General features: G+C 40.9%; 1 protein-coding gene across 2 annotated transcripts in view; it reads right to left on the bottom strand.

Annotated features, from left to right (window-relative positions):
* Positions 1 to 7,065: 7,065 nt before the first annotated feature.
* SEPTIN11 (septin 11) overlaps positions 7,066 to 24,233 on the bottom strand; it is a gene marked incomplete at both ends in the record, with an annotated part of 92,835 nt that continues 75,667 nt past the window's right edge. The window contains 3 exons of one of the 2 annotated variants that reach the window (XM_084234127.1): positions 7,066 to 7,090; positions 13,208 to 13,395; positions 15,319 to 15,451. In XM_084234127.1, the coding sequence (XP_084090253.1) occupies positions 7,066 to 7,090; positions 13,208 to 13,395; positions 15,319 to 15,451 (346 nt within the window). Of the gene's footprint in view, positions 7,091 to 9,327; positions 9,404 to 13,207; positions 13,396 to 15,318; positions 15,452 to 24,233 lie in introns of those variants that run through there. The other variant, XM_084234126.1, reaches the window with a different exon arrangement.

Consider the following 24,233-nt stretch of genomic DNA (forward strand, 5'->3'; position numbering starts at 1 on the left):
GTGAAGTGCCTTTGCAAAGGCAAGGGAACAAGCTGGGATAAAACCTTCTAATCTTCCATTCAGCAGAAAAAGTGAAAGTGCGTGCTCTAGTTCTTAGCCATCAGGCTAGGAGTAGACGATGGAAAAATCACTGCAAGACTGGCATGAAGTTGGTTAACTTTGAAAAGCTATTTTTTTTTTTTTTTTGCAGATGTCATATTAGTGAGAAGGAAGTGCTCCCAAATGCCAATAAGAAGATAAAACTGATTTGTCAGAACTTTTCCTGACATTCTTGAAGCTAGATGGCTCTTCACTGAAACTGATGAGAATTAGTCCGTATTCCTGCACTGTTGCATTAATTGGCGCTTACTCCCCATGAAGTGTTTGTCTCCTGTGTTAGAACCAATCACTTAGCATGTACTCTCTGAACTCTATATACAAGTGTCACTTAACTCATCCTGAAATTACTGAAACAAAGTTCTGTTTGAGCAATACTGCCCAAAGCAGCACAGTGGCCTTTCATTTTAGAAAGAGATTCAGCCACTGATGCCCAGCCAGCATGGTAGAGAGCTTGTTATTTCCTTTAAGTACATTTTTAATTGGTAAATGAAGATGTACTAATTTGTTCTCAAAACCATCCTGGGAGATAAGCATCTCTATATTAGCGAACTGAAGATTAGAGTTGCCTAGTGTTCGAGAGCTAAGAATTTTTAACAGGGTTTAGCTTGGACTCAAACCTTTACCCTTTATGAAGTTTTGTCTAACATATAATGGCTATTTCTAAAGCTGCCCCAATCCTTCAAATTATCCTCTAAACTTAACAAATGTGTCTTCTGCCCTTTGTTAAATGATTTGAGCTTTGGCCACTAGATGGTGCAGTAAAGAGTAAAGCCTCTTTTTTTTGAGTTTGTGGGAGAAGCTGAATTGTTTGGGCTTACCGTAAGTAAACGAACAGTCGAACACTCCTCTGTTGTTGCTGAACATCATTTGCAGTTACAAGTTCACATCACTTAAGGCACAGCAGACCTGTGCAAGGCGGGACAGGGAAAAGGCACTGGCTCTGCCAGGGTAAGAGGCAGGTGTGCTTGGATATGTTGCAGACCAAAAACTGACTCTAGAACCAGTTACACAAATTAAAAATGCTAATTTTGTGAGTTGTCTGGTTCTGCAAAATAATATAAACACAGTAAGACTTGAAAATAGCTAAGTCCCAAAGCCTTGTTCCTTTGAGTTGGAGTCAACAAAAAATGAAGTGCAGGCTCATGTAGAAAAGCTGGCATCAAGAAATTGAAATTGAAAGCTTTCAACTGTTGATGTGCTCAGTGATTTTTGTGATGTACTGATATGTAAAACTCTTGTTTAGGGCAGAGAGGTCACTCCCTGTGCCATTTCTTCATTACTGCAAAGGTAAACTAAGAAGTATGTCTTAACAAGCATGTCTTACCAGGTAAATTTGAGGGAAACTCACAACTAATTTAGTTCTAGGAATTCTAGGTTAAGAATGAAATGAGAACTATTCCCTTTGATCCTTTGTTCAGATCAAAGGACAGAAAGCCAGAATTGTTGACGTTACTGTTAGAAAATTTGGGAAATAAAAAAACATTTTTAGATTTTTTTTTCCTGAGGCTCAGTAATTTCTCAGAAACACCTAATTTTGTTAGGTCACTTAAGAATGATGGGCAGCCTTAAGCCACCAATCACTGAAAGGAGGTTGGTCCAGGCAGGGTGGGGTACCCCTTTGCTTCTCAGAGTACAATCAATCTTTAGCAACTTAGCATAGGAAGGACTTACCTTTGACTCCAAAAGTCTGCTATGCTTATAAGTTATACAGTGACAAGTGCAAATCATAGTGTGTAGGGTGTGAAAAAAGGGGCAAGGGACCAATTTTGTTAGAGGCTCTGCCACCTCTGATCTAGGTGCCGTAACATTGAAAGTTTCCACAGTGGATTGAAGGGCCGGTCAGCTGGCGGCGTGGCAGGTAACTGAAGCAGATGCAAAATTTCATTTGCACCTCACATGTTACGCCGCTGACAAAAGGTCTCATTTATATACAACTGCTAGTTAGGAGTAAAACAGGAAGGCGGGAAAGGGAGGGAGTGTATACCTGGCTTACAATGATGTCTTTTCAAAGTAAGAGTCAATCTCTTTACCAGCAGGAGATGCCAGCTGTTTACTAGAGACTGATGCAAACCAGATGGTATCAGTCACAGGACTAAATACCATGGTCTTAAGAATTCCAGTACAAGGGTCTTCAAAGTGAACCACACTGCCATTACTGTCAGTCTCCAGGGCGGGAAGATGAGTCTTCTGCAAACCAAAAGGTTTTGTGAAGAAATGTGTCGTGTAAATACAATGAAAACTCTGGTTAGTTTCAGAGAACCAAAACTGTTTACCCTAATCTGGGCCAAATACAGGCAAAAACAAATAAGGAAATTTCGTTTGCTAGGTACGGTTAAGGGGTAGAAAAATTGGGCTACGTATATTTGGAAGATGACCTAATTTTATCTGGCCCGCTCAGTGCATACTGGGTAAGAAGATCAGTTCCCTCCTGTGATGTGTTATGTCTACATGCTTGTAGCAATAAGGCTGAGCTGTATTTGAAGTCAAGTAATTTTTTGAAGAGTAATGAAAAATAAAAAGCCTCGTTACCGAGTAGAAATAGGTTGAGATGGTTCAATTCTTGCTTTTTTTTTTTTCCCCAGTGTAGCTTGGGCAAGTAAGTAATTATAATTATGGATAATTATCCCTTGTTTCTATCTCTTAGTTGGTCAGTCAGAACTTGAGAACCTACCAGTTTTTTCAACACTTGAGAAGAACCACCTGAAATAAAAAGCCAATCACTTGACCAGTCGTGTCCACGACCTGCTTCCCTCATACCTGATGGGGGACAAACTTCCTTCCCACGCCCTCCCGTTAAGATGATTACTATAATACTTCCTCTAACTTGGGGACTAAGAAGGATAATAAGGGAATAGCAATAATAGACTACACATTTCTCTAAAAAAAAAAAAAAAAACTCACAAAACTACCTAATTTGATTTTCAAATATTGTACCCCAAATAGCTTTACAACCTTAAGCAGAATTTGCTTTTAAAATGAGTAACAAGGTATTTAAGGTTGATATAGACCACCCCCGTGAAGGTGGTGACCATATTTAAAGTTGATATGAAAAATGAGTCTAAGAATAAACTAAGCCCATTATTTACTTAGTGATTACAGTGGTGTCACACAGGTAGGATGTTTGCATTTAACTTACAGAACTGATATGCCACGCTCTGGCGTCAGTCGGTACTCACTTGCCACTAGCAGCTTTCTACCCATGGATTGGTGTAGCATGGAGGGGAAGGCTCTTGGGCATATTTGAATTGTTTAATGGCTAAGATGAATCTGGCTTTATTAATTTACTAGTAGTGTCTAAACAAAGCTGCTTGCCAGCCTGCTCACTAAATTGCTCAAGTGAATCAACCAGCAGAGACCTTTGCTTCATCATTTCACCTTCCAATAGAGGCACAAGCTACCATTCTTGGAGGGGGAACATTCCCAAGGCTCTTGACAAATGTGACTCATGCCATCAACAGTATTCTTACAATCTGCTTACTGTGGGGACGTGAAGATGGAAATAAGCAAAGACTTGTGGAAAGTAATGAAATTATAAGTTAACTTAAAAGTATGAAATTACAAGTATGCATGTTCATACTCTACAAGTCACCCAGAGAGGTGCTTAGCCCTGATTCTAGCCCAACCCAAATGGGTCAGCATTAGAAATCACTGACTTCCCTGGCAGGTAGGGATGTGTGTGTGTGTGTGTGTGTGTGTGTGTACATGGGTGTATTTTAAGTGATTTGCATGAATGACAGGTTTTTTGTGGACAGTGGAAAAAGCCATCTGATAACTTGGAAGACAATGTGAATCAGAAACATTGTTGTCTGGGAAAAGATACATACTTGTTTGGGGTTTCCTGTGGTCCAGGACACAGGAAAACTCTGAACACAAGGTAAGAAGCAGAGTTTTACAAGAATAAAAAATTAGGGATGGGCCCAAAAGTTACTTTAAGATACCTTTAAATATAAATTGAGTTCCAAAGGCAGAAAAGTCATCTATGCAACACTGGCATATTTTAAACATAACTAAGATTTGTATGTCAACCCACAGTGATAGCAAAGGGGTTTTCTGTTGTATCTGAGATGAGGACAGCATCTTAAACAGATTTCTGTGACATAAGCCTTGCTTAAATTTCTTCTTGAACTTACAACTGGCATAATTTTGATGCCAAAACTAAATTTGAATAACCAATACATAAACAACTGGCTAACTGGAATTTTTTTTTTTCCAAAACAACTTATATAGAGGGATGCAGGTAACAGAAAAAGCGTCAAATAAAACAACAATGGTTCCTGAATTTAAAGGAAGGATGCCCACTTCTCTCTCTCAAGAGGCAGATGGTCAGCTGAAAAATAAAAACATTGTATCAATAGAACACTCCAAATAAAAAAAATTGTAGCCATCTCTTCATGCAATATCAAATACTAAGGGAAAAAATGCAAAAAACTCCAAAGCAACCCATAAAACTAACAAAAGGGTAAGACGTTGCCCACATCTTATGACCTGATTGATGGTTGAGGGTTCCCAATAGGGCTGTTCAGAATGTCACTCATGGGACAGAGAAGTCTGGAGTTAACATGAGGTCAAGTTTGTGGACCGTGGAGGTGATGGCCACCTCAGATTAGGGTACACACTGTCTTCAGTCCGTGAACACTTGGATCAGCAGCTTCAAGAACACTGACAGCTATGCAAGAAGATCCCAACGCATGGCTACCTTGGGTCTTGGCCCAGGTTCTGTTTCACTCAATTTCCTTGGTATATTAAGTATTACTCTTTTGGGTAGTGATAGTCACTTTAGTAACCACTGTGGGCAGTGGTTTGTAAACAGACATCGACAAATACAAACAGCAGTGCAGTATTTGGCCCAGACTTTAAAAGAAAAGGAGGCGATGGTGGAAATGAGGTAACTCTTCCCCAACACGTGTGAACAGACAGCTCCTGCTCTTCTAATGCGCTATGTCCATTAGGAGAGAGTAGGGCTTGTCAACAGGATGGTTACATAAAGAAGAAGCTACAGAAGAGAAAAAAGAAAGGTTCAGATTCAAACTTGATTCTTAAAGGCTTAAAGGGGGGCAAGGACTCCGCTACAACCCACTGTGAAAGAACAGCAGCATGTCAGTTAAAGGATGGCTTCCCAGAGGCGCCCAGGGGAGCAGCGGCAGCAGCGGCAGCAGCAGCAGCAGCAGCTTTGGCACCAGAAGCCAAGAAGAGGATGCCTCAGCTGGTCCAAGCAGGGGGTGCCAGGGAATGCTTATCAGGTAAAAGGGCAGGGGAGTTGGGGTAAGAACGGGTGGCAGAGAAGGTATACAAAATACAGGGTGCCACATGGCATGTATCTTGGAGAAGCTGGTGCTGCGGTGATGGCAGCGTTCGAAGTTCACCAGACAATGCCGGAAAAGCACGAGGCTCTTTTATCCCTATTTCTTTTATCCAATATATTAAGCATGTGTACATAGGCATATCAAGCAGTGACTAAAAAGAATTCACAAAAGGGCACACAATGTTTGGGTAAAAATATATTTTCCCCCACTTTATGTTTTGGCACTAGTGATATATGCATAGATTACCTGTTCACCACTCTCCTACCTTAACAGACACCAAATATCCGAGCATGTTTGCTACATGATTACTTTCATACTTGAGAAAATGTTACGCTTCACATCAATACAATTATTTTAGTTTTTAAAGACAAGTGTCTAACATGCAGCTTACATATATGACAATTCTGCTTTAACACTGAAAGTAGATTACACAACAGTTTTAGAAACACATTGGTTATTTTCAAACAGCAAAATGACAATGAACTATATAACTACAGTTTAAGGCATATCAGCATATTTTAAAATTAAGAAATAGACAAAGTTCTAATGCTGTTCACAGCTTAATTTCAATTTATTTCAAAAACTTCCTTCATACCTACATACAATCTAAACTTTGTAGGTCAAAATTTCTACTGAAGAGTCATCACATATGTGTCCTGTCAATGGAACCAAGAATTCCGGAAGCTGAGACTTGACAATTTCAGACACTGGCAAATGGCAAAGCAAAGAGATCTGAATGGATGGTTTTGGTGGGACCACACAGAGACAGTATGATGGGCTGGTAACAGCTGAAACACTTGATTCAACCATTTTGTATGCGAAATACATGGATATATCAAGAAAGTGAAGAAACCAATTCTGTTCATTTGAGTTGCACAAGATACGAAGAATAAGTGTTATTGCTGGTGAGATTACAAAGTAGAAAAGGAAGATAAGTAAGAAACCTGTGCCCAGAGCTCTGTTAAATGTCCCCCCTGGTTGAGATGCCCTTTCTGGTCAAAACCTTGGCAAATTAATAAAGAGAGTAAGCCGGGCGAAGTCTCTGAACTATCAATAAATTCTCGTAAGTGCTTTTTTCATCACATCCTACCAAACATACAACTGTTACATGTATCTAAATTTCAGAAGAAGCAAAAGGTGGTTATATGGTTGAATAAAAGATGTGGGGAGAGGCTAGCTAGGCTATCTAACCAAAAAATAAAAAAACCAAAGGAAAAAAAAGGGTGCTCACTGCAAGCAGCAGTTAGCAGGAGGGAGAGACCAACACTGTTAAAACCAAGATCACCAAAAATGTAAGCAGTCATAAAGACAGACTGCCATAAAACTTTTTCCTCTTGATTTCTGCATTAGGAAGTATGTCTTATTCTAGTTTTATTCACATCATCAGAACTAAGGGGTCCCCTAATATATCCATGATGCTATGTAGAACACAGATCAGGATTAGCAATTTCTGATTTCCTAAATTGATATCAGGGAAAACCTGAATGTGTTTCTTGTAACAAAGAAAAAGGTATTAATGTGGCTATTTTAAATATATTTTTTAAACAAATATTATCTCATTTGTTTCTCTAATTTTAAAAAGTCAGGAAGTTCTCAAAGGTCTTTTACTCTCATACTTACATGCAAAGGCGAAAGCACATCCAATTAGATTTGAGGATATCACTTATTCCGTGCAGAGCCAAGGACTACTGTGAAAAAAGGCATAGATACAGAAAGAAAAGAGAAAAGCAGCAATAACAAACAAAACAGGGCTAGGGAGCAGTGGTAGAAAAAAGTTCAGAAGCACACATTAAGGAAAAAAAACCTTTCATATGTTTCTTTGACTTTTTATTCCCTGACTCTCCATATCATGTATTTTCCTATGAAAAATGGAATGGGAAAAATGAACCAATCAATAATCTTGGAATCAAAAAGTCAGTTGGATGTCTTTCACCACTCCATTCGCTTTCAAAAGGTTTTAGTGATGCATCTAAAATGTTAATTTTAGGAATGCATTTTTAGAAATTAAAAGTGTATGTTCTGTTATAAGGCACAAAAAATGCTCACGTAAGCAGTGGTTGGAACAAGCACATCACACAAGCACTCAAGCTCTCTCGCCTGCTGCACAGGGTGTGAGCAAACCCAGCCATGCTGAGCGCAGCATGCCGCCGCCACCTGGCCGCTCCACAGTGAGCTTCAGGCTAAAATCATTAAAAAAAAAAAAAAAAAGCAAAAACAGAAACATTGGACCAGCAGCTCCTAAACTGTCTCTATGCCACCATTGCTGCTTCTAGTTTGCAGTTTCTATCCCGCTTAGTTTGGGCTTCAATGAAACTGATTTCCTTACCTTGTCTAATTAAGCCTTAATCAGTTCATGAAAGACTCTCCCTTCTGCAATTCCCCGAAGAGTGTGGTTGAGGATGAGGAGAAGGGACAAAAAAAAATCTTTGTGTAAACTAGAGGTTATTGATTGAAAACAGGGGTGTGTGTGTCAGGAGTGGGGCAGTGTCTTCTATCCTTTCACTTCATGGATGACTTGTAAAGGCCAGGAGGAAAATGCAGAGGGGAAATACTGGCTACGTGAGAAATGTTTTCTTTCAAGTAAGAAAAAGACCATAGAGAAGGCCGGAAGGATTTTGTTAGTAGGGGTGGGGAAGTCAGGCAGATGAAAGAGTAAGCACCAGAAAGGACAGCACAGAAAGGAGCCTCGCTCGGCCTTTTCCCACACCAACTTGGCCTGGAGACTGTGTCCCGGCCCCGAGGTTCGTCCTGATCCTCCCTGTCAGAGCAGCGGGCCTCGGACATCAAGAACAGGTAGAGCTAGTCATGGCGCGAGGAAAGGTGAGGATCAATCCTGCGAGACAACTGCATCTGAAAGGCCAGCTCTTCTATTTTCTTCTTCCCTTTATTGCCAAATAGCAAATAGAGATGATGCAAGGAAGTTGGATGTGAAGTTGAAGTCCTACTTTCCTGACTCGTGGGGTTTATGCTACAATCCTTTCCATTTCTCTCTGAAATTGACAAGGTCCCCTCAAATGTGTGTGACAGGTGATATACATATTTTCTGTTTAAGTATTTTTGGATATTTTCTTGTTATTATGGAAAAATGTGATTAGAATCACTGATTTCCTGGAGTTGGTCATGAGACCCTCCCCTCAGGTCACCGTGAACAAAATGATTGCAATAATGAAAGATTGATGTTTATGAGTAGTAAGTGGATTGTAGAAAGCCTCTCAACGTTGGTGGAAGATTCTTCTACCAAACAACGTTATGTGACCCAAACTTCGCGATCTCTGTCTGTGAGGATCAAGACTACACTGACCAAAGTGAACATAATCATAGTTTTTTCATGAGAGTTCCACTTGGCCAGGATTTGAAAGATAGGAGTTCAGACACACTTTTAAAGCTCTAAGAGAGGCTGGTCAATCTGAACTGACACATAGCCTAGGCCAAGTGTTACTAACTAAAATGAAAAATCCACTTGAGTATAAAAGTCCCATGATGCTACCCACTGTTCTACCTACATAAGAGCTACCTCGGTTTGCGTAGGTGCGGAGCAGAGACAGAGTGAGTTCAAGGCTTATGCCATCTTGGAAATGAGTAATCAAGAAAAGCAAGTTGTTGTCATGGCTACTCAGGTTTATAGTTCAGCTGCTGGGGTGGTGAGAAGTTTCCTGTCAGACGCACATGTAGCAATTTCCCCTCCTTCCCTTGGTTCAAAGCAACATACAAGTCACAGGCATGCTTCCCCACCGCCACAGTGAACAGGCATAAAAGGCAAATCATTTACTTTCCAGAAACAGAGTCCAGCTGCACATAGCTTTTGCTGTTACTCCCTTGTTCTATCATTTTCCGCAACCCAACGACATCCAGCAAAATGAGTTAATAGTTATTGGTGTTTGGGGGAGGGTAAAAAAATAAAATAAAACAAAAGGACACAAATGGCAGAGATACAATATTACTGCAAAAGCAGGTGAATGCGGGACCATCCTTGGCTTGCCAGGCTTTATGTGAAGCTTGCACTGCAAGTTAAAAAACAAAACAAAAAAGTTAGAAATAATAATAAATAAAAAAGAAAGGAAAATTAGGAGCGCCAGCACCAGCATTTGGTGATGGTGAATGCTCATGCAATGATTATGGAACAGACAGAAATTAAAACCAAAAATTTGGGTAAGCTATTCTACATGACAAGCAAAAGCAAAATTTTAATACTGAATTAAAGAACACATGGTTAGTTTCCATTTGCATGTAATTTAGAATTCACAAGTGACTTCTTGAAACCACTACAAGTTCTACGGAAGGAGATACTGTTTAATTTTTGTTTTCTCAAATAATATAAAACCATTAGCTAGCAGATTTGGGTATCAAATCAGCACTGGATAGGAGCTTCATCTTCCATTTCTGAGCTGCTGGAGTCAGAGAATAAATATACAATAAATGTCACTGTACAACTGACGTGGGGACTGGAATATCATGGATGGAGGACATGCTATTAATCTAGTTGGGAAGAAAAAAAAAAGACAGTCATTATATAGTTACAGCTACAGCAATGCCAGGAGCTTCCCCCTCTTTTTGGTACAAAGCAACACCAACTTCCAGATCACATGGCTAATTTTAGGCAAGTCCAAAACATGCAACATCATTCCTTAGCAAGAATAAAAATAATTTTTTTTGAAGATGAGTGGATGATTGTGTAAACTGTAGTTATCAGATGCCAGGTAGAGTTTTAAAATAATAGATTTTAAAACTTTCTTTTGGAATGGATGCATCCTAACCAGCAAATGTCTGCTGGTAACTGTGTGAAGTTTTCAAAAAAGATGAACACAGTACACTGAACAACTTACCCACGGGCAGTCCCACCACTGTGGTGCAGCCGCAAACAAGGGAAGTGACTTGGTGGCCAGGGCTGGCAGGAGGTGGGGTTCAGCTAATGGCAGTGCCAGGGTTAGTGCTACTTTGTCTGTAATCTTAGGAAATGTTAGATGCTCTCATGCTACTATTAAGTCAAGGAGAAGTATAAAGCCTTACCTATGTTAAAAAGGGAGCGTGTCATTAGAATAGAAAAAAGAGAATTTAAAACTATTAGAAAAACTAAATGAAGCTCTTAGATGGACTGATAGCTGGTAAGTAAATAAGCATCTCTCCTTTTACTTTCTCTCTAGAACAAAGCCAGCTTTAAGTGGCACGTACCGCCACTCCTGCATCTCCTGCAGCTCCAGGAGGAGGAAATTGTACCATTTATTTTCAAAGTGCTGCTCGGTTACCCTGGTTACTGTCTTTCTGTGGTCCTCACTAACCAAAACTCTCCACTGGTGCTGGCAAGAGGAGTGATTTTTTTTTTTTTTTTTTGGTTTTCACACTTCAGGACTTCAAATGGCAGCTGCTTTCACTGTTCAAATGGGAGAATGTGGAAAAGGGTAAGAACCTAGAAGTTACAGAAACAGATGCCAGGGTCAGGCACAAAACCTGGTGATTGCTGGGCACCACATTAATTCCAATTCCATTAATACATGAAAATGCTTAAATAAGGCAAAAATTAAATTCATATATATATATATATATATATATATATATATATATATATATATATATATATATACTTCCTATAAACCTGAAAAGCATTATGCATTGCTAAGGCCCAAGGTTGGGAAGAAAATAATCTAAAATGTTCAAAAGGACAGGACAACCTCCCTACACTGAGAAGACTGGTATTAGATGAACTTTTTAAAATGGAGGCACAATATGATCAGCTCTTAGAATCCTTATTGCTTAAAGGCACATCCAGTGTACATGTAATAACCTTGGAACATTGCTGGTCTTTAAAAACATTTTCAGTTTTAAACATGTACCTTTATGTACGTTAGTGCTTCAGGGTAAGAAAAACTTGACTTTGGGTTTCCTAAGCTATGAGTCAGCAATTTTTTCTGTTTCACTCATGCTGATAGATGAAGAAACACACACTATTTTTGTCTTGGGGTAGTGTGGATGAACAAGGGTATGATGCTAAATGGCTTTCATTTTGTTGTCACTGAAGTCACTGCAATCTCTGCACCTCCGCACGGGGAATGTCACCAGTAGCTACCAGCGTTCACCCAACACACACGGTTATCAGGCATTTACTTAATCTAGATTATAATCTAGGAAACTGTTACTCTCGGAAATAATCCAGCAGAACTAAACTGTGGGCCCTTGGAGGCCCTTGGTCACTTGGGTCTATACCAGCTCTATTTAAATCACACCTTGCCTACATCGTCACGTCCTTCGTCATCCTGGGGAGACTTGTCTGCTCTCACACTCTCTTGACACATCATGTTCTGCAGTCTCAGAGCTTGAAAACCTCCAAGTTTGTAAAATATGGTTTCAAACTCTGTCCAGGCATGACCGTAGCAGTGCATTTTGATCTCTCCCAAGGTCAGCGTAGTAAGAGCCCTCAGGCAGTCGGCCCGATCCCCGAGACTGTGCGACATCAGCTCTGTGTTCACATCCCTGTGACAGACCTTAACTATTGTGCAGAATCAATCCTATCTACTCTATTTTTTTTAATTTATTTTTTAAAAAGATTTATTTATTTATGCATACAAGAACTGGGGTACAGGCCAGAGGTGTGGAGGGTGAGAGGACTCACCAGAGACAGAGTAGGGAGTAGAACAGGAAGAATAACTGAAATACACTGCTGAGGGGAGCAGCGGGCGAGTCAGGAGAGGTCTGCTGCGCCAGGTGGGTTGCTCCCTGGCCAGCTGGGGATTGAATTCTTGCTGCAGAGGTTGCTGATAGCTTCATCATACTGTGCTTAACCCCTTGTGCCACCAGGGAGGCCCTTATCTACCCCATTTTTTAAGAATGGAATTCTTTGCCAGCTCACCTACCAACATTTTTGTTGTTACTTAGATGTCCACTTCTCCCCTAGAACCTAACATCTAGGGATGAAGAGCAAAAGGCCGACAACACATTCTGACAACACATTCTGCCTTACAGTTGCAGTGAGAGAATTGCATGCCAAATGGACAAAGGAGGGCACTTCCGATGGGCTCTCCACTGGCCACCACAAAGCTTCCCTGAAAGGATATCCTACTGACCACTGTCAAGTCAATAATAGCGACTGTCATAAAACTGCACCCTAGTCTTGAATGTTATTCAACATAAAGCTTCAGATCCCAGAAGAATCTCCGGGAGTTGGGCAGCTATTGGAGTTATCATAGGAAGTGACTGACTCAAGAGCAGAATCTGACCCTTTGGCACATTAAGACAAGGCCATATTTTAAAATGTTTTATGTATGCTTATAAGTTTGGCTTGAGGGTTGGTGGGGATAACTTAGCCGGATGGCATTTGAAGCTATTTCACAGTAAAATCATCATCTTGAATTTAGAGGAAAACTACGGCCACTAGTAGTAACGCTTCCAAATCTTTCATTTTAGAACAAGACTTTCAATGACTGGCTTATTGAGCCTTACAACACAGAGTAGAAAAATAATTTTTAACAATTATAACTTCAGAATGCTATTTCTTAGGAGCTGTGAGGATTGTCTCCAAGGATAGTGATGAGAAATACACTTTCAGGAGTCCTAGTGTTGGTGCAGATGATGCTACTGGAGACAGGTTTCTCCAGTCCTGTTTGCTTGATTGTATGTCAAGTTTATAAATTAATGTTTGTGTACCCTTTAGAAATACTTAAAAACCTTTATCGTCTTCCCTGCACTGTAGAGAAAATACTTGCTTTTATCGTTGTGGTAAATCAACAGTTTCCAGTCTGCACATGGGACAAGTAGAGACATGCAAGAGGAATAAGTTGTTAGAGGCCCCAGTGTGGGGGGTGACACCTGCTTACTTTTTCTTATCCTTGTCTTTCTTGGTTTGCTGGGCCCCAGACTGCTGGGCCTGGGACTGTAGTAGCTGTGCTGCTGCTTTCTTCTTCTGGAAATTGTTCACCTCCTCCTCCAGTTCCTTCTTCTTGTCTTCCACTTTCTTCTTCTCTTCTTGGTGTGTCCGCTTTAGGAGGTCAAATTTCTCATGGAGCTGGAGAGAAAAATTCGAACAGACTTGTGAAGGGAAGGAAAAGTCTACTGATGGAAGGTTATCTGGAAGCGTCCAAGAGCAGACACGCATCATGTTGCTGCCTGAATTTGATTACAGGAGGGAAGCACAATCTGGAACATGCTGGAGGAGGCCCTGGCAGCCCTATACACTGTTGAGTTGTTTTTTTTTTTTAAGATTTATTTATGCATACAAGAACTGGGGTACAGGCCAGAGATGTGGTGGGGTGAGAGGAGTCACTAGAGACAGAGTGGGTAACAGAACAGGCAGATTGACTACTCAGCAGATTGAAATACTGCTGAGGGGAGCAGCAGGCAAATCAGGAGAGGTCTGCTGCACCATGTGGGTAGCTCCCTGGCTGGGGATCGAACTCGTGCTGCAGAGGCTGCGGATAGCTTCATAGTGCTGCATCTTAACTCCTTGCGCCACCAGGGAGGCTCTACACTGTTGAGATTTTGACCACCGGGCACTAATAACAATCTTGTACACCTTCTCTGATAATAAAATACATATTCATTGGGAAAAGCATAAAAAATATAATATTACAATTACCCATGATCCTAAAAAGAAATTTTTAGATAAAAATTGTCATTTACTAGTGGCAAAAGTTGTCCTTTACTTCTGGTCCTATTCAAAATGTACAATATATATTTACTTAGAGACATATATATATACAGTTACTATATCTCTCGCTTACTATCTAAACAATAAGTTATTTAAATAATAATATGTTGAGAAATTTCTGGCTCTTAAAAAGTTGAATTAAGAAGGGCCTCCCTGGTGACACTAGGGGTTAAAACACAACCTATGAAGCTATCACAGCCACTGTAGCACAAGTTCGATCCCCAGCCGATCAGGGAGCTACCCACATGGTGCAGCAGACCTCTCCTGACTCGCCCGCTGCTCCCCTCAGCAGTGTATTTCAGTCATTCTTCCTGTTCTGTGCCCCATTATGTCTCTGGTGACTCCTCTCACCCCCTCACCTCTGGCCTATACCCCAGTTCTTATATGCATAAATAAATCAATCTTTAAAAAATAAGTTGAATTAAGAAAATTATTACAAGGAAGAAGTAAGGAAGGGAAGAAGGAAAAATTCTCAGTAAGTCACTCCAGATTTTTACCCCAGTATCCACTTGGTGTTTAAACTCAACAGCAATAAGGCTTAACTTTTGTTTCTCTGTAGCAAAACTATGTGGATAGTTAGCTATTTAAATAAGCTCTAAGTTTCAGTAAGCTTTATTAAATAAGGGGAAGACGAGGAAATTATTTAGGCAATATCATTAGGAAATGATATTGAGCTGCAGGTCAAGCATCTGAGATACTTATTATTTACCATCAGAGGCAAACAGATTTCTCTTTCTCATCTGTCCTACAATGTGATGAATGTTATGACAGAAATTCATGTGAACTTGTAGAAAGCAGTTGATTTGGTCTAGGCATGGGGAATGAGGTGAGGTCAGAGGCACCTGGAGCGTGAGCGCCTGGCCAACACAGGGGAAGCCTTACCATAGACGTGTCACTCTCAGAGGGTCTGAGGCCACTCCATTGTTTAGGTCACTGAGTTGGCTGATGGACCAAAACAATAGTAATAGTCCCAGAATACCAAATCTTACATTTCATCACTTGTACACTAAGGACACATAGAGTTAACAAATATATGGGACTAGGTCTGGAGACCTTGGATTTAGTTTTGGTCTCTGCATTGCTGCTAGGTATGTTGCTGCATAAATTGCTTACCCTTTCATGACTCAGTGTTATCATCTGTAAAATGGAGAAAAATGTCTGATCTACCTTTCTTGCATGTTAGTATGTAGGAATTGCTTAGGATAGCATGAAGTCCTATAAAAGTGAAGTATGAATAAAACATCTTGCTTATATTTCTTCCCTTTGAAGAGAGGGACTTACCTCTTTCTCTGCCTCTTTAAGTTCTGCTTCTTTCTCCTTCACTCTCATCACAAACATTTGTCTCATTTCTTCTTCCTTTTTCTGAAGTTCTCCCAGAAATTCATTCCTTTTTGCTTCATATGTCTCCTGAAGACTAGTCAAGAAATTACAAACCAAGGACATTGTCATGAAGTTGCATAAAAAGAAGTTTATAGACTCTCAACCCATTCTTTTCCTAAAAGCTGATGTGGCTGACACTTACCAGAATATGGGACGTGTAGCTCCTTTTTAGTTGTGTACCAATCAGAAACACATGCTCATCAACAACTGCACAAGTCAATAAGCACAGTGCAGCACTAGTGATAATGTGATTATATCTCTTAAGTAGCCAAGATTTATCTTTTTTTTTTTTAAGATTTATTTATTTATGCGTACAAGAACTGGGGTATAGGACAGATATTGGGGGGGGGGGGTTTGAGAGGATTCACCGAAACAGAGTGGGGAACAGAACAGGCAAACTGACCGAAACGCACTTCTGAGGGGAGCAGTGGGTGAGTCAGGAGAGGTCTGCTGCACCATGTGGGTTGCTCTCTGGCTGGCCGGGATGGAACTCGTGCTGCAGAGGCTGCGGATTGCTTCATAGTGCAGTGCTTAATCCCTAGCCAAGATTTATCTTAATGACATTCAAAGAGAAAAGCCTGGACTGGCTAGTAGCTTCTGGATTAGCATGCCAGGGGGACACCAAACGTATGACAGCATTTTACAAAGTGGAGGTGACTTAGTATTGGGAAAGGTATGCATAGGCCTGAGTCAGAAAGAGGAAGAGATTCTGGTTACAGCAAATTGTGAGCCTCAGTTCTCTGTCTAAGGTGGGAAGACAGTACCGTCTATAGATATGAGCGTGGGAAGTCAGTTGGGGCCAAGTGAGTAAAGCAATCGACAAACCACCAGTGCTTCACAAATGTTACTCTCCCCTCAACTCATCTCCCTCCTGTACCCTAGTTTAGAAAACAGACTTAGTGACCTATCAAAAGAGGCAATTGCGTATTGAAAGATAGTACTGAAAACTGCTACTTTTCAAGTATTATATTACTAACAGTAAACAGAGCAGGGAGTTGTACTTTTACATTAAACCCTGTCTTCTTCCTGACTTGGAGCCCAATATTTTAAATACAGCACCACAGCTTAGCTTTATCTCTAACTTGGAATATACCTATTTCCAGAAAAATCACCTTTCTTAACAAGTCACTTACCCACACCCATACAGAGAAACACTTGCTAATAAAGTGTGATTTCAATTTCTCCCTTGCAGTTTCTAAGAACAAGAGATATAATAACACAAGTCTGCAGGATTGTTCACATTTACCCATGGACCAACTGCATGCAATATGCTGACTCTAAACTGGACAGCACAAAGATGACCCCAGGCACCATGCAGAGCTATGGCAGATACACACTTAGCAATTTAGGAGAAAAAGTATATTCAAGTAGAGGAGTATATCTGTAAACATACAGACATCTGTAAAGAACTAAACAATTAAAAAACAGTACTAAAACCACATGGCATTGGCACAGAAAGAGGTACCTGGACAAGTGGAACAGAATTAAAAGCCCACAAGTAAATCCACAAACATGTAAGGACCTAATGTACAGTAAAGCAGCTATGACGATGTGGGGAAAGGACAGTCTCTAAAAAATGGTGCTGGGAAAACCGGAGAATCACACCTCTAAGAATGCAGTTGGATCACTCGCTAACTCCATACACAAAAATAAATTCCAAATAAAATACAGATTTAGATATAAGATCTGTGACAATATATAGAAAAAAACACTGGTGACACATTCCATGACATCCATGATAAAAATGTTTTTGGGGACTCAACCTTGATGGCAAGGAAAATAAACAAATGGGACTACCTCAAGTTTATTATTTTTGAAAAGTTTTCATACAACCAAAGAAAATGCAAGAGATTAAAAAGATACTGTATTGAATGGTAGGTAATATTCACACAACATATAACTGATAAAGGGCTACTGTCCTAGATAGAAAGAACTCATAGAATTCAACAATTTAAAAAAAATCAAGTAACCCAATAAATAAATGGGCAGCAGATATAAACAATGCACCCAAGTAGATTCCAGAAGGCCAAATGGCATATGAAAAAAATGTCCACTATTGCTTCCAGTAAGAGATAGAGGTTAAAACCACAATAAGATACATCTCATGTCTGTGAGAAAGCACATATTAAAAAGAAAGATCTCCAAGAAGTGCGGGAGAGATGGAGACAAAGAGGAACCCTATGACACTACTAGTGGGGCAGTAAACTGGTGTAACCACTATGGAAAGCAATCTGGATTTACCTTAAAAAACTAAAAATGGACGTACCTTATTACCAGCCAACCCTATTCTTAGGCATATGTCCAAAGAATACAAACCATCAACACAAAAACCCCGTATATTCCACAATTTTTATATCAGCACTCTTTATAACAGCTCTGACTAGGAAGCAGCCTGACTGTCCATTGACAGATAACTGGACCTAGAACTACAATATAGTCATTAGAAGCAATAAAATGCAATTTTCTTTATCTATAAAATGGGAATCACACAGTAGCTATTTAATGAAAAAAAGTGAATGAAATCATCTCTATAGCATTCTTAGAGTATGATTAGAATTTAATAAATGTTATTGTTGCTAATATCAGCCACAAAGGCAACAAATTATAGATGTAAATAGTAAAAATGATTAAAAAAATATATAGTTGCAAATAAAAACAGAACTAAACAATTAGAAAACTTATTAATTTGGATTGTTTAAACTTCTATAATCAATGTGTTATTGGTGAATTAAAAACACCCTCAGGGGTGTCAATCCTACCTGTGTATGAATAACCATGTGTTTTGAGTTCCAGGATATTTTTTTTAAAAAAGATTTATTTATGTATACAAGAACTGGGGTACAGGCCAGAGATGCGGGGGGTGAGAGGATTCACCAGAGACAGAGTGGGGAACAGAACAGGCAGATGGACTGGAGCACACTGCTGAGGGGAGCAGCGGGTGAGACAGGAGAGGTCTGCTTCGCCATGTGGGTTTCTCCCTGGCCGGCCGGGGATTGAACTTGTGCTGCAGAGGCTGTGGATTGCTTCATAGTGTGGTGCTAAACCCCTTGTGCCACCAGGGAGGCCCAAGTTCCAGGATTTTATTTAGATTTTACTTTATCTTATGAGACAAAGACAGGTTTTGGTCAATGTTAATGTTGGTGTCTAACATTGATAGCAACATTTGGACTGGAAATGTAAGGTATACAGCCATGGTGACATAAAAGTACATTGATAAGAGAGCTATAAAATAATTCAAGAATCTGATTTTGGGGCCTCCCTAGTGGTGCAACGGGTTAAGACGCAACCTATGAATATACCCGCAGCTGCTATAGCACGAGTTTGATCCCTGGCCAGGGAGCAACCCATATGGCGCAGCAGACCTCTCCTGACTTGCCTGCTGCTTCCCTCAGCAGTATATTTCAGTCAATCTGCCTGTTCTGTTCCCCACTCTGTCTTGGTGAATCCTCTCACGCTCCACATCTCTGGCCTGTACCCCAGTTCTTGTATGCATAAATAAATAAATTTTTAAGAAAAAAAAAAATTTGATTTTGCTTCTTAGCTTCTAATAAACTCTTAACCAGCATTATTTGGGTCAGAATCACCAAAGACGGAGGATGACTTGCCCCTGCTATGACATTTTGTGGAAACATATTTTCTTTATTTTAGGATAATGGCAAGAAGGAACACACTGGATGTGATGTCTCTTAAGCAGAGTCACAGAGCACGGTGGCCCCGACACCAGCAGCACATCTGATGACCTGGACATATTTTATTGTTTTTTCCCAAAATACAGTTTCCTAACCCCACTCCTAGATGCTGACCAGGATATTAGGCTAAAGCAAGTAATCTGCATTTTTTAAATGTTTCCCAGGTAATTTGATGTAATTAGTTCCACTGCTTGTTAGAAAGGAGACAGAGAAGTGTTCAGTACCCTAAATTAAGTTCTGTTAAATGCTCTGAGAAATCCTTCAGTAAAAGAATGTTTAACTTGACTGACTCAGATTTCCCCCAAATTTACTTAACCACAGAAACTTTTTCTAAGTAACTCATGGACAGGATGACTGGGTAATGCTGCCCAGAATTCTGAGCTCTCTTGAGGACTCTGCCTAATCCAGTTCTAGTCACAACCACGCATATACTCCAGTTTCTGAAGATGTATTTTCAAACTATGGGGCCCAAACCAATCAAGTGTCTTAACCAGGATGTTAAAAGTTCAAGAGAATAGGAAGGCAAATACCAGAGTGCCGTGCAAACAGTAAGAGTAGGTATTATTTTATGAAATGTGTACACTGGCTCATGATGAAGAAGTTTTACAGTGAAGTGCAGTTAAAGTTGGAAAGCCTGGTCCTAGAGAAAGATGAAGGAGCAACCTGGCCACTGGCCAGATGGCCTTCCCTTGATATTCTGGGCCAGAACAAGAAAATGGACTCAACAAATACCTCTTACTAGGTCTCTGTATCCCAGGGCATGAACCAGGATTTGAACTCTGACAGTGCAAATGATACACAACATATGAAAGAGACAATAACACCTTGCTCCAAAGGTCACAACTATAGTAAATTATTTAGAAATAACCTAGAACAATGCCAGGAAATACAGATCCTCTTCCCTCTTGGATTGCATCTCTGGTATCCCAAGTATGAATGAGACACCAGAAACCTTCACTCCATGCTTCCAGTCAGTGAAACCAATCCAAAAAGAACTGGGTCTATGTTTACCTAAATTATATTATTATGATATTATACTAAAGTGATTATATCTTTTGCAATTTTTAGCTCTTCTAACTTAATATTTAATTGTAGTTATTAACAACTTTTTCTAAGTGAGAAATGAACAAATTTTCCATAGGTTTTAGGGTGGTTGAAACTGAGGATTTTATCTTCTCAGGTTCTCGTAACAGCCCTTGGTAGAAGCAGGGTTTGCTTCCCAAAGTCAAGGGAGGGAAACAGAGTACAGACACTCGAGTTCAGCCTTCATTCTGATAATTCACACAGCACAATTTCTCCCTGTTAGAATCACCTGGAACCACCTAGTAAAGGGCTTGGCTGATAGAAGACATCACCAGTATGTATGAAGCAATTTACACAAGTGAATTCATTAATCTTCCAAAAACCCAACAAACAAGGATTATTATCACCTCCCTTTCTATTAGATGGAGAATGCACTCAGTGGTGTTTATAATCTGTCCAGGTCACACAAAGAAGTGACAGAGCAGGGATCTGTGCCCAGGTCGCCTTGTTCAGATGGAGCTCGACCCACCTCTCTACAAGGCTGGTGAATGGAGGCCTCATGCACCTGAAGTGAATAGGCTGCGTGGATCTGAAAACTTTGTGATCTTTTGAGAGTGGTGATAACCGAGCCCTTTGTGTGACCTGTCAGGCAGAGCCAAGGAAGTGGCATTCCGAGATAAGGAAGGATCAGTCTGGACAAGGGTGCTTGGGAAAAGCGCGATGGTGTCTCAGGAGAAAGGAATCAGGGACAAACCAGCCCTAACTCATGCCTCATCCCCTCTCCTCTTCCTCCCCAAATGCCAGCTGGAAGGGGCCCAAGGTCTGGCAGGATGGGGAACTGGGTGTGCTGGATGGGTTGAAGTGTGAACTCTGAGACTGCAGGGAAAAAGCAGGTTGACACCTAGAGATAAATATGTGTCTACAGAGATAGAGACTACATAGAAACACAGACAAAGACTTTAGCACAGATATAGGTATAGGACAAAGACACAACTCTGAGTTTTGGGGTTTGAGGACAGCAACGGCGGTTCACTTCACAACTATGGTGACCTTCCGAGGCTTTAATACAGCCTGTTTTTGAGCTCACCTTCCTCCTGGTTTTGCTTCAAACTGTGTAATGTACTCAGGCAATGGCTGCCACTAACAATGGCAAGAGGTGTCACTCTACTTTGAAAACACAAATGGTGCTAGAGGGCAAATGGTAGACCTGGGGGCGGAAAGGGAAGCTGGACTTCACTTATATGCGCGCAGGAGTCTTCTACTTTGAGAATATAAAAAATCAAGCCCTTCATTTATACTCTTTTAAGCTCATATGGAAAAAATCTAAATGTGTCCAAGAATGATGACTTTGAAGCTGAAATTCTGAGAAATCACTCATATTGTGGAGCTTTGCTTTTCTTTAACTGTGTACACCTCACGCTGGGTCACCTCGTTGCATAGGGTCACAGGAAGTGCTGAGGACACCGGATACGCCTCAAAGGGAAGGCTGAGCCCTTTGTAAGGTAGTGATTTCCAAGAAAAGGAAACCAAATTCATTTCAACTTGTAATTTGCTAAGACATACATGAGTCAAAGTCAACTTTTCTACTCCGAATGGTCTTGCCCTGCATCCAGAGGTGGATACCTGAGTTTGAATGTGTGGATTTCTGAGTGGAGAAACTGTTTCCAGTGTTCCTAGTTACAGAGATGACAAAGGTACTTATTTTAGAGGGTTCACTATCCTCTGTTTATATAAGAAAAAGAATAAAGGTCTTGGTTATTTACGTGTTAGGTATTTTCCCTCTTTATCATCAAGAAGAAAAACTCAGGCCAGTAGAAACAGAACAACTGGGGAGGGTAAACATATGGATAAAAAAATAAATGGATAAAAAAATAAAAAAATAAGAATTCTCAGGGCAGGCAGCCTCAATGACATCTGCCACTGGTTGCAAAGCCCCTTGTCTTCAGGGAGGCCAGAGACATGGGCTGCTGGACCTACCCTTGGACATCTCCTCCTGGTGGGTCACTGCCCTAGGCTACAGGAGATACTATAAATGCCAGAAACAGACAGCAGAGGAGGTTGTATGCTTGCAGCAGCAGAAAACCTCTCACCCTCACAATGCCCAGGGAACCAGTGAAGATGGTGATAGAGGGTGAAGGGGACTGCACCACACTCTTCAAATTCAGGTTGAGAAGGACACAGTTGTGTCAAATGGTTTTTAACATTTGAGGAGTAAAATTACATTTAACAAATAACAGTCACCTGCATTCTAACTTTGTAGGCAGTCTGATCTGGTCCAGAGATTGGCAAATTACACCCACAGAGCTAAATCTGACTCACCCATTTTTGTAAGTTTTATTGGTGCACAGCCACGCCCATTCATTTAAGGTCTCAGGCTGCTTTCACAATAGGAGGCAAACCAAGTATTTATGACAGAGACCACATGGCCTGCAGAGCTTAAAATATTTACTATTTGGCCCATTACAGAAAAAGTCCTTTACTAGATCTGCTGTGCCCTGAACTAGCCCTAGTTCCCTCACTTCATAATGAGGAAACTGAGGCCCAGACAGGTTAAGGAGAACCAAGATCTGACTGCACCTACCGCTCTTAAACACTGTCTGAATTTGAACGAAGGTGAGGGACAAATGGGTTTGATTTTATTGCAAGTTCCTTAGCTCCATTTCTATGCAAAAAAACCCCAAAAAAACAAAAAACAACTCCATCAAAAAATAAAGATAACCTCTCCCATCAGGTTTAATAACCAGAGTAGGCTTGATCTTGTTGGGTTTATTTTTCGGTCAATGCATTTCAAGGTTCAATTAGTTAAATTTGTGCACGCAAAAAGGCATTCCAGAAGTGACACTGTAAATGGTTAAAGAGGGTCACTTTTATAAGCCCCCAGGGCAGGACTAAATGATGCAAACTTGGCCAGAAGTTAACTTCTTTTATTAGAGTTCCTTTGTCTGGGGTTTCCAATTCCCCTCAGTGCCCTCAAGGGGTACTGCAGCAGAAAACCAGCCCAGAAGTACCAAACATCTCTAAAACAATTTCAAGAAAACAAAGCGGCCTCCCACCTCACTGGCAGCTCAGATCCCCTGGAAGGACTCACCCCCACCATGCAGAGGTTGCCTCAAGCACTGCAGCTAGCTGGCTCCTACCCACTAGCAAGTGAGCTCTAGGGCTGGCCACAAAAGGGGGAGGAGACCATCTTTTCCAAGGAACTGTGGTCCCCCACAGGTAGACGCAACAAGTCCAGACATATGGCACATCCTAAACTCTGATTCAGAAGTTGCATGGCCTCAGTCTGGCCAAAGCGATTCTCTCCAGGACCCAGAGGTGATGCACCTGTCCTGGCAGCCCCGCCTCCCCCCAGTACCCTGGCCCTGTCAACACTGCCGACTTATGAGCTCTGACAGGGCTCGGGCCTTTGCCAGGCTACTAATTCTACATTAATTTCGATAGTCTCCCTATCACATTTTGACTTTTTTTTTTTTTAATTCATTTATACAAGCACCGGGCACAGTCAGAAGCGCAGGAGGGTGAGAGAATTCACCAGAGCCAGGGCAGGGAGCAGAACAGGCTGCTGAGGGGAGCAGCAGGCGGCAGGAGAGGTCTGCATGCCATGTGGGACCCTCATCCGGCGGCTGGGGATCGAACCGGCGCTGCAGAGGCTGCGGGCAGCTTCGCAACCCAGCACTTAACTGCTGCGCCACCGGGGAGGCCCACATTTTGACTCTTTATATCCATTTACCCAATGATGTGGGACAAAAAGAAATTTTCTTTAAGTTATCCCCTTTCTTACTCTATTGTTGTTAGAGCTGCGCTAAAACACTGAAAGCTAGTTAAAGCACTTCAAAAAGTAAGAGCCTGTTTATACACATCTGAAATTTATATAATCTTGTAATGCAGTATTACTTCATCTGAAAAGAAAAAAACGGGACTATTTGGTCAAAATGAATGAGGCCAACTGTAATGCGCGACCTCATCTTTGTAAAGGTCTGAATCAATTCTGTGGCTCCATGATTGTAAGAAGAGCAGGCAGGGGTTAAAAACTCACCCCCATCACTTCCTACTTCTAGGCCCTGGGTCAGCTGTTTACACTTTAGTGCCTTAGTTTCCTCATCT

This window comes from Talpa europaea (assembly GCF_964194135.1).
Source record: "Talpa europaea genome assembly, chromosome: 5".
NCBI classification, from domain to species: domain Eukaryota; kingdom Metazoa; phylum Chordata; class Mammalia; order Eulipotyphla; family Talpidae; genus Talpa; species Talpa europaea.